At 41.9% G+C, this 14,725-nt stretch overlaps 1 protein-coding gene across 1 annotated transcript in view; it reads right to left on the reverse strand.

The window, feature by feature from the left end:
- The window catches only part of ufl1 (UFM1-specific ligase 1), a 62,172-nt gene that overhangs the window by 44,423 nt on the left and 3,024 nt on the right, over nt 1–14,725 (reverse strand). Inside the window, exons 2-4 of the mRNA XM_072554999.1 lie at nt 11,839–11,984; nt 10,782–10,810; nt 7,854–7,951 (exon numbers count right to left, since the gene is read on the reverse strand). Coding sequence (XP_072411100.1) covers nt 7,854–7,951; nt 10,782–10,810; nt 11,839–11,984 — 273 coding nt within the window. The remainder of the gene's footprint in view (nt 1–7,853; nt 7,952–10,781; nt 10,811–11,838; nt 11,985–14,725) is intronic.

Genomic DNA, 14,725 nt, shown 5'->3' on the forward strand with positions numbered 1-14,725 from the left:
GCTTCTTGCATCAGAGTTGCAACAAACGCAGCACAAGATATTTTGACCTTCAGTTTTCCTCAAAGCTGTTTGTTCACAATATTTAAGTTATTAAAGTAGAACAGTGAAGAGAAAATCTGTTGAGGTTATGTTTGCTTTTAATGTTGATAAGCAAGTGATAGTGAACTGCTTCACATCTTACCCAAATTGCACTCTCACTAAAGCAAATAATGGAAAGACCGAAGCCATTTTCTTTGACCCAGCCAACAAAGTCTTTAATGCAGTCTCAATTCTCATGCTCCATCACAATCTCTGGTTAAATTAGAATACTTGTGTGGCTCCAAGCTGAGCCTACCTTGACCCCATCCTCTCTCCATTTGCGATTCATCTGATGCCCTCCATCATACTGACAATTTCCAGTTCCCTGGTCCTAACTGTCTCCTGTTCACCATGGACGCCCAATCCCTCTATACTACCATTCCCCACCAGAACGGTCCGAGAGCTCTCAACTCCTTCCTCCTCTGCACAGCACCTTCCCGTGTAACCACAGAAGGTACAACACCTGCCCCTTCACTTCCTCCCTGCTCACCATCCAAGGGCCTAAACAGTCTTTCCAGATAAAGCAGCATTTCAATCTTGTGTATTGTATTCACTGCACCCAGTGTTGCTTACTTCACACTGGAGAAACAAAATGCAGACTGGGTGATGATTTTGCAGAATCCCTCCAGTCTGTGCACAAGCATGACCCTGACCTTCTGGTAGCTGGTTATCTTAACACAACATGCTCGTGCCCATGTGTCTGTCCTCAGCATGCTGCTGTGTTCCAGTGAACCACAGCGCAAACTGGAGGTACAATATCTCATTTTCAGATTGGGCATTTCACAGCCTTCTGGACTTAATATTGAGTCAGACATCTTCAAATTGCGAACCAACTCCCATTTTCTCCCTTTCTATTAGCTTTACTTGTTACATTGTTTCCCCTCTCCCCCAACCAGTGGGACTGTCTATTCTTTCCAGTCTGGCAGTTAGACACACCATTATTCTGCCACACTCACATTCCAATCACTTAATCTGAACTATCAACATAATTTCTCCGTCAGTACTCTACACTCCACCCCCCCACCCCCCAAACTATACCATAAACGCTGTCCCCTCTACACTTCACTTTAGCTCTGATGAACAGTCATCAGTGACAGTCTCCAGTGAAATGCTGGTGGCATGTCCCGCCTCTCTATTATAGATTTTGGTTTCTTAAGGTGGGTGACGTCATTTCCGGTTTTTTTTCAAGGGAAGGTTGATAGGATCTAAATTGATGTGTTTATTGATGGAGTTCTGGTTAGAATGTCATGCCTTTAAGTGCGTGACTTTGTTTTGCCTGAGCTAGAATGCGTGTGTTGTCCCAGACAAAGTGGTGTCCTCCTTTGTCTGTATGTATAGAAACTGGCAATAGTGGGTCGTGTCTTTTGGTGGGTAAAAACAATGACTGCAGATGCTGGATACCAGATTCTGGAGTAGAGTGGTGCTGGAAAAGCACAGCAGTTCAGGCAGCACCCGAGGAGCAGGAAAATCGATGTTTCGGGCAAAAGCCCTTCATCAGGAATACAGGCAGAGTGCCTGAAGGGTGGAGAGATAAATGAGAGGAGGGTGGAGGTGGGGAGAAAGTAGCATAGAGTACAATGGGTGAGTGGGGGTGGGGATGGAGGTGATAGGTCAGAGAGGAGGGTGGAGTGGATAGGTGGAAAAGATAGGACAAGTCATGGGGACAGTGCTGAGCTGGAAGTTTGGAACTGGGGTGAGGTGGGGGAAGGGGAAATGAGGAAACTGGTGAAGTCCACATTGATGCCCTGGGGTTGAAGTGATCCAAGACGGAAGATGAGGCGTTCTTCCTTTAGGTGTTGGGGGGTGGTGAGTGAGCGGCAAAGGAGGTCCAGGACCTCCATGTCCTTGGTTGAGTGGGGGGGGGGGGGAAAAGAGTTGAAATGTTGGGCCACAGGGTGGTGTGGTTGATTGGTGCGAATGTCCCAGAGGCTAAAGCACTCTGCTAGGAGGCGTCCAGTCTCCCCAACATTGAGGAGACCGCATCGGGAGCAACGGATACAATAAATGATATTGGTGGATGTGCTGATAAAACTTTGATGGATGTGGAAGGCTCCTTTAGGGCCTTGGATGGAGGTGAGGGAGGTGGTGTAGGCACAGGTTTTGCAATTCCTGTGGTGGCAGGGGAAGGTGCCAGGATGGGAGAGTGGGTTGTTGGGGGGTGTGGACCTGACCAGGTAATCACAGAGGGAAGGGTTTTGTGGAAGGTGGAAAGGGGTGGGGAGGGAAATATATCCCTGGTGGTGGGGTCCGTTTGGAGGTGGTGGAAATGTCGGTGGATGATTTGGTTTATGCGAAGGTTGGTAGGGTGGAAGGTGAGGACCAGGGGGGTTCTGTCCTTGTTACGGTTGGAGGGGTGGGGTCTGAGGGCAGAGGTGCGGGATATGGACAAGATGCGTTGGAGGGCATCTTTAACCACGTGGGAAGGGAAATTGCGGTCTCTAAAGGAGGAGGCCATCTGGTGTGGATTGATGTGGAAGGCCCTGTGGGCCCAACATTTCAACTCCCCCTCCCACTCAGCCAAGGACATGGAGGTGCTGGGCCTCCTTCACTGCCGCTCCCTCACCAGCCGACGCCTGGAGGAAGAACGCCTCATCTTCTGCCTCGTAACACTTCAACCCCAGGGCATCAATGTAGACCAGTTTCCTCATTTCCCCTTCCCCCACCTCATTCAAGTTCCAAACTTCCAGCTCAGCACCCTCCCCATGATCTGTCCTACTGGCCTATCTTCTTTTCTACCTATCCACTCCACCCTCCTTCCTGACTTATCACCTTCATCCCCACCCCCACTCACCTATTGTACTCTATGCTACTTTCTCCCCATCCCCACCCTCCTCTCATTTATCTCTCCACCCTTCAGGCACTCTGCCTGTATTCCTGATGGAGGGCTTTTGCCCGAAATGTCGATTTTCCTGCTCTTCGGATGCTGCCTGAACTGCTGTGCTTTTCCAGCACCACTCTACTCCGTGTCTTTTGGTGGCCAGATGCTGTTCATGTATCCTGCTAGTTTGTCCGATGTAGTGTTTTTTTTTAAACAAATCTTGTATGGTATCTTGTAAATGAGATTAGTTTGCTGGTGGTATCTAATAGATCCTTTCGGCTCAGTAGTTGCTGTTTAAATGTTGGTAGTTTGTGGGCTATCATGATGCCAAGGAGTCTGGAAATCCTTTTTGATATGTCTTTAATGTAAAGTAATGTGGCTATAGTTTTTGGTCGTGTTGTCTGCTTGTTTGGGTTTGTTTCTGTTTATTGGGTATCCGTTTCTTCAGATAACATTGTATAGATAATTTTCTTCTGCTTTTGTAGTTCCTGGGTGCTGCAGTGTGATGTAGATTGTTGAAAAAATGTCTTGAAGCAGTTCAGTTTGTGGGAGTTGGAATGATTGCTTCTGAAGTTAAGTATTTGGTCTGTGGATCTAAGGATCCATTAGATACTACCAGCAAAACTAATGGCATTTACAAGATACCACACAAGAACTGTAAAAAAACACTTACAAGGAAGAACAACACACACACCCTAGGATACACACTTAGAAGCACGGCATTCTAACCAGAACTGCATCAATAAACACATCAATTTAGATCCTATCTACATTCCCTCGGAAAAAAGAACCGGAAATGACATCACCCACCTTAAGAAACCAAGACCTTTCAACAGAGAGGCTTGACCGGAGCCACTCACTGATGATGACAAAACATAGAGTCAAACAGTCATAGAGATGTACAGCATGGAAACAGACCCTTCGGTCCAACCTGTCCATGCCGACCAATTTAGTCCCACCTGCCAGCACTCGGCCCATACCCCTCCAAATCCTTTCTATTCATATACCCATCCAAATGCCTCTTAAAATGTTGCAATTGTACCAGCCTCCACCACTTCCTCTGGCAGCTCATTCCATACACGTACCACCCTCTGTGTGAAAAAGTTGCCCTGTAGGTCTCTTTTATATCTTTCCCCTCTCATCCTAAACCTATGCCCTCTAGTTTTGAACTCCCCACCCCCAGGGAAAAGAATTTGCCTATTTACCCTATCCATACCCCTCATAATTTTGTAAACCTCTATAAGGTCACCTCTCAGCCTCCGATGCTCCAGGGAAAACATCTCCAGCCTGTTCAGTCCCAATCCCAGGGAAAAGACTTTGTCTATTTATCCTATCCATGCACCTTATGATTTTCTAAACCTCTAAGGACACCGATGCTCCAGGGAAAACAGCCCCAGCCTGTTCATCCTTTCCCTATAGCTCAAATGCTCCAACCCTGGCAACATCCTTGTCAATCTTTTCTGAACCCTTTCAAGTTTCACAACATCTTTCTGATAGGAAGGAGACCAGAATTGCATGCAATATTCCAACAGTGGCCTAACCAATCTCCTGTACAGCCACAATATGACCTCCCAACTCCTGTACTCAATACTCTGACCAATAAAGGAAAGCATGTCAAACGCCTTCTTCACTATCCTATCTACCTGCGACTCCACTTTCAAGGAGCTATGAACCTGCAATCCAAGGTCTCTTTGTTCAGCAACACTTCCTAGGACCTTACCATTAAGTGTATTAGCCCTGCTAAGATTTGCTTTCCCAAAATGCAGCACCTCGCATTTGTCTGAATTAGACTCCATCTGCCACTTCCCAGCCCATTGGCCCATCTGGTTCAGATGCTATTGTAATCTGAGGTAACTCTCTTTGCTGTCCACTACACCTCTAATTTTGGTGTCATCTGAAAACTTACTAATTGTACTTCTTATGCTCGCATCCAAATCATTTATGTAAATGGTAAAAAGTAGAGGACCCAGCACCGATCCTTGTGGCACTCCACTGGTCACAGGCCTCCAGTCTGAAAAACAACCCTCCACCACCACCCTCTGTCTTCTACCCTTGAGCCAGTTCTGTATCCAAATAGCTAGTTCTCCCTGTATTCCATGAGATCTAACCTTGCTAATCAGTCTCCCATGGAGAACCTTGTCGAACACCTGACTGAAGTCCATATAGATCACATCTACTGCTCTGCCCTCATCAATCTTGTTTGTTACTTCTTCGAAAAACTCAATCAAGTTTGTGAGACATGATTTCCCATGCAAAAAGCCATGCTGACTATCCCTAATCAGTCCCTGTCTTTCCAAAGACATGTACATCCTGCCCCTCAGGATTCCCTCCAACAACTTGCCCACCACTGAGGTCAGGCTCACCGGTCTATAGTTCCCTGGCTTGTCTTTACAACCCTTCTTAAATAGTGGCACCACTATCCTGTCTATACCTGACATATGCTTCCTTTTTTTTCTTAACCAAACCCTCAATTTCTTATGTCATCCAGCATTCCCTATACTTACCAGCCTTCCCTTTCACCCTGACAGGAATATACTTTCTCTGGATTCTTGTTATCTCATTTTTGAAGGCTTCTCATTTTCTAGCCGTCCCTTTACCTGCGAACATCTGCCTCCAATCACGTGCCCTGCCTTATTTCCCAAGAAGTGGTCAAGTTTTACACCTTTTCTAGTAGGTACATCCACATACTGAATCAGAAAATTGTCTTGTACGCACTTAAGAAATTCCTCTCCATGTAAACCTTTAACACTATGACAGTCCCAGTCGATGTTTGGAAAGTTAAAATCCTTACCATAACTACCCTGTTATTCTTACAGATAGCTGAGATATCTTTACAAGTTTGTTTCTCAATTTCCCTCTGACTATTAGGGGGTCTATAATACAATCCAAATAAGGTGATTATCCCTTTCTTATTTCTCAGTTCCACCCAAATAACTTCCCTGGATGTATTTCTGGGACAATCCTCCCTCAGCACAGCTGTAATGTTATCCCTTATCAAAAATGCCACTCCCCCTCCTCTCTTGCCTCCCTTTCTATCCTTCCTGTAGCATTTGTATCCTGGAACATTAAGCTGCCAGTCCTGCCCATCCCTGAGCCATGTTTCTGTAATTGCTATGATATCCCAGTCCCATGTTCCTAACCATGCCTGAGTTCATCTGCCTTCCCTGTTAGGCCCCTTGCATTGAAATAAATGCAGTTTAATTTATTAGTCCTACCTTGTCCCTGCCTGCTCTGACTGTTTGACTCACTTCTGTTCTCAACTGTACCAGTCTCAGATTGATCTCTTTCCTCACTATCTCTCTGGGTCCCATCCCTACCTTACTTGTTTAAATCCTCCAGAGCAGTTCTCGCAACTTTCCCTGCCAGTATATTAGTCCCCTTAATTTAGGTGGAATCCATCCTTCTTGTACCACTGAAAATAAACCTTACATACTTATGCTACTGTCAGCTCCAGTCAACTACTCCAATGTTTCCTGGCTCAGCATCCCAACTGCCACCTCCTGTAAAACTTTAGCTGATCCAAAATTGCACAGTTCTTGTCTATTTGCATTGTAAGTCCAAATTGTTCATCACGATGTTTACTGATAAATATGGTTTCCATTGCCCAACTGCACAAATTTAAAATTTGAATCCTTCCATTTAAAACCCCTGATGGCCCTGACACCTCTGCAATCTCTCTTAACAAGTCAAGTACCATGCACCCCCAAACTTTGCATTCTATCTCTGGCTCTTTATGCCTCATCCTCTATTTGCCCTTTCTTGTGGTTTCAGTGTCCTGGAGCCCTCCTACTGAAATTACCTCTCCGAGTCCCTCTTGCTACTTCATATTCTTATGGATATTCAATTCCTACATGAGCAGGGGTGACAAAACATTTCATCAACATTTTCTCCAATATTGGCCCAGCATACATGCATTTTTTTTGGTTTCACTGCTTGAGTCTTTAAACATGTCATTCTCATGTTATTACAGCAAACCTTTCCTTAGTTGTCATCTATGGGACCAAGTGTGTTCTGGATGATTAAGTACTTCTGTTGCACATTATCAATGTAAAAACGCAAATCAAGTAATAGAAACATAATACAGGGTTATATACATCATTGTTATAGTTTATTTAATCATAAATCATTAAAATAATAACTTTATCAAAACTTACCAACAGATAGCCTTGTCACTTACACCTTCAACTGACTACTATGAAATTGTGGTGTTTGAGATAATACAGCAAATGTCCGGTATTCAGGTATATAATTTTTGCTGGTTTATCAAGAGCATCGGTTTATTAGGTGCCGGTTAAAACAAAGTGCATGTTGTAAATGTGCATTGTTCACAGTAATGGAGTTTGATCATGTGAGAGGGATTAACATTGGGAGAGATGAGCTACCTCTGTTGAAAAAAATGAAACTATGAGAATAGTTTCATTAAGATAGATTGTGGAGGACAAACATTGATAGAAAATGAAGTGTTAAACAGTAATGAAAGCGATAGTGAATGTAAGAAGGCATAACAACATGATTGCAGGTAGACGGAATGTGAATCATGTATGTTCAGCATGTTGAACATGTCAGAATCCAATGTATAGCCCTTAGGAGAGAGAAGTATACAGTGGGAACAGATGTATTGCAAGGCTTCAGAAGAGAAAGTTGGCAATGGAACAAGAGAGGCAATTCAGAAGCTTGAAAAAGAATGACATTGAGAAGATAAGGATGATGGGTTTGGTGACAAACTAATTTAAAGATGAATTGGAAGGGAACATAAAAGAGACAGTGTGCAATATGGAGATGGTTGACTAGGAGATGGCTACATAAAGATTAACAATTGAAAGTCTAAGTTACAGATGAAATAAGCAAAACTTACTATGATTTTTCACTTTCATTATTGCTACTTCACAAACATCCTTTGGTTGTTTCAGGAAAAAAGATGGTTAAAAATAGTTTACCAGAGATTATCAATACTTACTCATCAATCAGCTGGCCCAAGACAAATTGGATGTTGCTGTCTGATTTCGCAATGTCACTTGCTTTGCTTTCAATGTGAGTTAGATCCACATTAAGAATCTAAAAAATGTAACAGATTTAGATAGTACAAATTAGTGAAGGACAACAAATACTTGGGGATAAATACACCTTTTGAATGTAAAAGATGTTTATATCTATTTGCACATGTTACATTATAATGTGTCTGTGTGGGTTTCCTGCGGGTGCCCGGTTTCTTCCCACAATCCAAAGATGTGTAGGTCAGGTGAATTGGCCATGCTAAATTGCCCATAGTGTTAGGTGCATTAGTCAGGAGTAAATGTAGGGTGGGGGAATAGATCTATGTGGGTTACTCTTCGAAGGGTCGGCGTGGACTTGTTGGGCTGAAGGCCTGTTTCCATACTGTAGGAAATCTAACCTAATCTAATCTAATAAAAACAACACAATCCAAATGGTGACAGATTGCAGAACCATGTGGGTGGTCTGGTGCATGAACCACAAAAAGGCTATTTAACAGATACAGCAATTAATTATAAAGTCAACAGAATGCAAGAATTTGTGAGGGGAATTCAAATAAGTAGGAGATTATACTTCAGTTATACAGGACTTTAGTATGATCATATCTGGAATACTGTGTTCAGTATTGGTCACCTTACTGAAAAAAGGATGTACATGCATTGAAAGCAATTCAGAGAAGGTTAACTTGATTAAATACCTGGAATGGATGGGTTGTCTTATGAGGAATTGTTGTTTAGGTTAGACTTGTATGCACTGAAGTTAAGAACAGTAAGACGTGACTTACATGAAACATACAAGATTCTGAGGGTCCTGGCCGGATGTATGTGGAGAGGGTGTTTCTTATAGTGAGAGAATCTAGATCCAGCGTCACTGGTTTGAAAAAAAAAATCAGTGGTTGCCGACTTAAAATGAAAATGAGAAGAAATGTTTACTCATAGGAGGGTTTTTTGAACTCTCTTCCTGAAAAGGCAGTTGTAACAACAACAGTTGCCTCCATCAGGGTGTTTTATCTGATGTGGCACTAATCACGTTATCTCCTGGAACCCAAGATACTGTTGTGGTTCTGTTCACCGAACTGGGAATTTGTGTTGCAAACGTTTCGTCCCCTGTCTAGGTGACATCCTCAGTGCTTGGGAGCCTCCTGTGAAGCGCTTCTGTGTTGTTTCCTCCGGCATTTATAGTGGCTTGTCTCTGCCGCTTCCGGTTGTCAGTTCCAGCTGTCCGCTGCAGTGGCCGGTATATTGGGTCCAGGTCGATGTGTTTGTTGATAGAATCTGTGGACGAGTGCCATGCCTCTAGGAATTCCCTGGCTGTTCTCTGTTTGGCTTGCCCTATAATAGTAGTGTTGTCCCAGTCAAATTCATGTTGCTTGTCATCCGCGTGTGTGGCTACTAAGGATAGCTGGTCGTGTCGTTTCGTGGCTAGTTGGTGTTCATGGATGCGGATCGTTAGCTGTCTTCCTGTTTGTCCTATGTAGTGTTTTGTGCAGTCCTTGCATGGGATTTTGTACACTACATTGGTTTTGCTCATGCTGGGTATCGGGTCCTTCGTTCTGGTGAGTTGTTGTCTGAGAGTGGCTGTTGGTTTGTGTGCTGTTATGAGTCCTACCATACATCAGGAGCATTTCCGAACTGACAGCCAGACTACTGCGACCACTAGGACTCATAACAGCACACAAACCAACAGCCACTCTCAGACAACAGCTCACCAGAACGAAGGACCCGATAACCAGCATGAGCAAAACCAATGTAATGTACAAAATCCCTTGCAAGGACTGCACAAAATACTACATAGGACAAACAGGAAGACAGCTAACGATCCGCATCCATGAACACCAACTAGCCATGAAACGACACGATCAGCTATCCTTAGTAGCCACACACGCAGATGACAAGCAATATGAATTTGACTGGGACAACACTACTATTATAGGGCAAGCCAAACAGAGAACAGCCAGAGAATTCCTACAGGCATGGTACTCGTCCACAGATTCTAATCAACAAACACATCGACCTGGACCCAATTTCCCGGCCACTACAGCGGACAGCTGGAACTGACAACCGGAAGCGGCAGAGACAGGCCACTATAAATGCCGGAGGAAACAGCACAGAAGCGCTTCACAGGAGGCTCCCAAGCACTGAGGATGTCACCTAGACAGGGGACGAAACGTTTGCAACACAAATTCCCAGCTCGACGAACAGAACCACAACAACAAGCATCCGAGATACAAATCTTCTCCTAAACTTTGAACCCAAGATACTGGCTGGTATTGAGGAATCAAAAAACTTTTACAACAAACTAATCTGCGCAGATGTTAAATTCTTCAGTCACACAAGTGTCTTGGTTGATATTAAAGCTATTAATTTAAAACAGAGGGACATGCTTCCAGTGCAATGTCATGCTTCAAGTAATCCCTGGATAAAGTGGACTAGGAAACCTTGATACACTCAGCTCATATACTTTAACGTAGTGGTTATGTCACAACGGTGTCTTTTAAAAATATACTGACCATGAGACATAAACATATTTAAAGGTTCTTGTTATGTTAACTCAGAAGTGGATAAAGTCTTTGTGAGCAAGGGTGTAAAAGGTTATCATGGGTAGGTGGATACATAGAATTAAGTCGGAAATCAGACCAGCCATGATCTTATTTAACAGCAAAGCGGGCTTGAGGGATGTACAACCTATTCCTGAGTCTTTGCTTGCATGTTCATATTATGTTTCAGGAAAGCTCCGTTTACTTTTAGCCAAGCAATCCAAAGTATTTCTCTAAGTATTGTAGGTAACATGCAACCATTGTATTTTTGATGTTTTACAAGTGTCTGTAATCTTGATATACGGAATATGCAATTTTTCCTCTATCGACCTAAAATTGAATATTAAACATACTTACATGCTGCAGATCCACGATATTTATCCTACCTGAAAAATAAAGGAAATGCTTATATTGGGTGTTGATAATTGTTGATAACAAATAACTACAAGGTTACCCATGATTTATTGTTTCATAAAATAAAACGTTACCCAAATAAAACTTCTGAAATCTGCCCTATAGCTTTTTATCCTACCATAAATCTTGAGAAAAGATAATAAAGCATTAACTGCTTGAAACCAGCAGATAATATTCCAGATTTAAAATAAACATTAGCTCAGGCTACTTCATTGAAAATGGTTCAATTACGGGACAAACAGTATTGGTGCTCCTTGAGTATTCAATATGTTGTGCATCAAGAGCAAGTGGAATCTAAATTGAACTGAGAACTCCGGACAAAAGTATTAAGCTAGAACAAAGGCTTTGAGAAAGATTCCTTTTAAAGACACTAAAATGTGGAAGTGACAGTTCAATGACCATATCTAATACAGTTAATGTGATTTTATTACTTTGAATCAGAAAGTATAATTACACATATAAAAATGACATTGTGAAATAGATGCACAATATACTGGAAATTCCTTATTACCCTAAATGTTATGAGACAGTGAATTACTATAAGGCAAGATGGGACACTTTTAGCATTGAACAGACTTTATAATATTCCTTTCAGAATACCACCTACATATACAAGTAGAGAAAAATGTGACTTTTTCAGGTAAAATTCCTTTTAAATAGAGTGACTGTGGTGATTTCAATAGAACAGAACCTATAAAATGCTTCTAATAATATAGACACACTCATTAATAGTCAGCAAATTAGATATGTACTTTCAGATTCCTAGATTCAGATTTGATGTATTGAGGCCCAACAAGCTTAAGGCTGAAAATACCATTCATTGTCAAAACAGAACTGTAAAAATAGTTAATACACTTATCCACACTTTATTTCTGGCCAATTCCCACCACTACTACCCAACAGTGGTTTTCACATTTAACGTGATATTGATCTTATAAAAGCTCTCTACAATTCAGCTAATTATTTATTTATCAGTTTATCTGCAAATCGAAAAACTCACCTCCATTAACGTAAAGCTCATCCCGTATCTCTCTGGCAATTTGAGCAGGAGTGATATACTCCTTACCATCCAGTGTATGTACCACATCCAGCTGTTTCTCTGCTATCAACTTTGCAACAATTTCAACACAGTTTCGTTCAGATAACCTGCAGAAATTAAATAAAATTTGATGTTTAAGAATATGGATAAGCCATGTATTTCAGAGGGTGGAAGTGGGTACTGCAGATGCTGGAGATTAGAGTCAAGATTAGAGTGGTGCTGGAAAAGTACAGCAGGTCAGGCAGTATCAGAGGAGTAGGAAAAATCAACGTTTTGGGCAAAAGTCCTTCATCAGGTATTTCAGAGACTAAACAATGTATTCTAGTGTCTAAGAAAATGTTCATAAAACATAGAAATCAGCAAATACCACAATAAAGTATATGGGATTATGGATCGAATCGATAAGCCTTGAAGTAAGCATTAAAGATTGCACACTACTTCCATAATTTAGCATAGATATTCTTAAAGACATGCATCGGTAGAAACATCAGTCCTATAAAATTGCATGATACTTAATAAAGTTTGGATATCATTTCAGAAGACTGTAGGAATTTTCCTCCACAACTATACACCCAAACAGAGGTGCAACGTGAATGGAAATTATTTATGTGGCTTAGAAGCTTGTGGAATTTTGCCGATAAGTCTAACTACAGCAGAACTACAGTTTGCACAACTTATCCTAATTTTTTTGTGTCCATTGACCAAATGTTTCACTTGCATGGATTTCTGCCTAGAAAACTGGCCATGCCCTCAATTCTCTAATGTGAGCATACTGCAATTGTGGCCCTTCAGGCATAGGCAAAGGAGATCAGACTTTTAGGAGCAACATTAAAGAAAGTAATTCTTCAAATGCTTCAACTGAACATTTGAAATTTTAAAAATTCATTACAAGACCAGTCTCTGTTCCCTGTTCCTTTGAGTGGATTTTTGTGCAAGTCTCATGATTAAATGTTGAACAGTTTCCCCAACTCCAGGTCCTGAAACATGTTAACAGTTGAGATATCCTCAAAAGTAGATGATTTTCATCCAAGGGTGTTAAAGTAAGCAGATTAGAACACTGCAGATGCCTGAACTACAATCTTGTAAAATTTACTCCATTTTAGACCCATTCCTTCAGGTTGGAAACTGAACATGGCACTCTAATACTTCAGAGAATGATAAATTAAACCACAGAACAATAAGTTAGTTAGCTGAACATTCACTGTCATGAACTTACTCAAGTTTTTGATTCAGTATAATGTGTCTGTACGTCATGAAAACTTTCAGCCATAAAGAAAGCATATGTATTTATAAAGGGCGGGTTACACCTGATGAACCTGATTCAATTTTTGAAGAGAAGACTGAAGTAGTGAGGAAGGATACATCATTGGATGTTATTTACATAAGATTCCAGAAAGCACTGAATAAAATCCTTTATAAGAGAGAGTTAAAAATCACACATCAGGTTATATTCCAACAGGTTTATTTGGAAGCACTAGCTTTCAGAGCACTGTTCCTTCATCAGGTAGCTGAATTGAGAAGGAACTTCTTACCCAGAAGGTTGTAAATCTATGGAATTCCTTGCCCAGTGAAGTAGTTGACGCTACTTCAGTAAATGTTTTTAAAGCTAAGACAGATTTTTTTTGAACAATAAAGGAAATAAGGGATACTGTGAAAGTGAGGGTAAGTGGAGGTGAGTCCACAAAAAGATCAGCCATGATTTTATTGAATGGCAGAGCAGGCTTGAAGGGCCAAATGGTCCACTCCTGGAGCTCCCAGTTCTTATATGTTCTTATAACATTTGAACATGGGCCCCTTGACATCGAGGTATAGGCACTACCACTGCACCACAACTGCTTCTAGATTTCCTTTGGTATGTCCAACCACCTTTAACTGCTTCATCAATGACCTTTCCTCAATCATAAGGATACAGCATTGGTCAGAGTATAAGAGTTGGGAGGTCATGCTGCAGTGGTACAGGATATTGGTTAGGCCACTTTTGGAATATCGTGTGCAATTCTGATCTTCCTGATAAGGAAGGATATTGTGAAACTTAGAAGGGTTCAGAAAAGATTTCCAAGCATGTTGCCAGGACTGGAGGGTTTGAGCTATAGGGAGAGGCTGAATAGGCTGGGATAGTTTTCCTAGGAGTATCAGAAACTGAAGGGTGACCTTATAGAAGTTTATAAAATCATGAGGGGCATGGATATGGTAAATACACATGGTCATTTCACTAGGGTAGGGGAGTCCAGAACTAGAGGGCATAGGTTTAGAGTGAGAAGGAAAAAACTTCAAAGGGAACCAAGGGGCAACTTTTCACACAGAGGGTAGTGAGAGTATGGAATGAGCTGCCAGGGGAAGTGGTGAAAGCTGAAGGCTGGTACAATTATAACATTTAAAAGGCATCTGGATGGGTATATTAATAGGAAGGGTTTAGAGGGATATAGGCCATGGGCAAATGGGACTAGGTTAATTTAGCATATCTGGTCAGCATGGATGAGTTGGACTGAAGGGTCTGTTTCCGTGTTGTACATCTCTATGACTCTAAGTTGCTCAGCACCATTCACAACTCAGCTACTACAGCAGACCAAATGAAGCAAGACTCTGGGCAATATCCTGTCTTGGGCTAACAAGTGGCAACTAACTGTGTGGCACAAATGTTCAAGGTACTGACCACCTCTCCTTGACATTCAATGGCACCACCATCACTGAATCCTCAGCTATCAACATCCTGCGCTTACCATGGACCAGAAACTGAACTGAACCGAACTGAACAAGCTATATAAATATTATGCTGACAAGTTCAGGTCAGAGGCTAGGAATACAGCAGTTAGTAACTCACATCTTATAGTCTGCTTGAAATAGTACT

Source organism: Chiloscyllium punctatum, chromosome 3, assembly GCF_047496795.1.
Source record: "Chiloscyllium punctatum isolate Juve2018m chromosome 3, sChiPun1.3, whole genome shotgun sequence".
Lineage (NCBI taxonomy): Eukaryota > Metazoa > Chordata > Chondrichthyes > Orectolobiformes > Hemiscylliidae > Chiloscyllium > Chiloscyllium punctatum.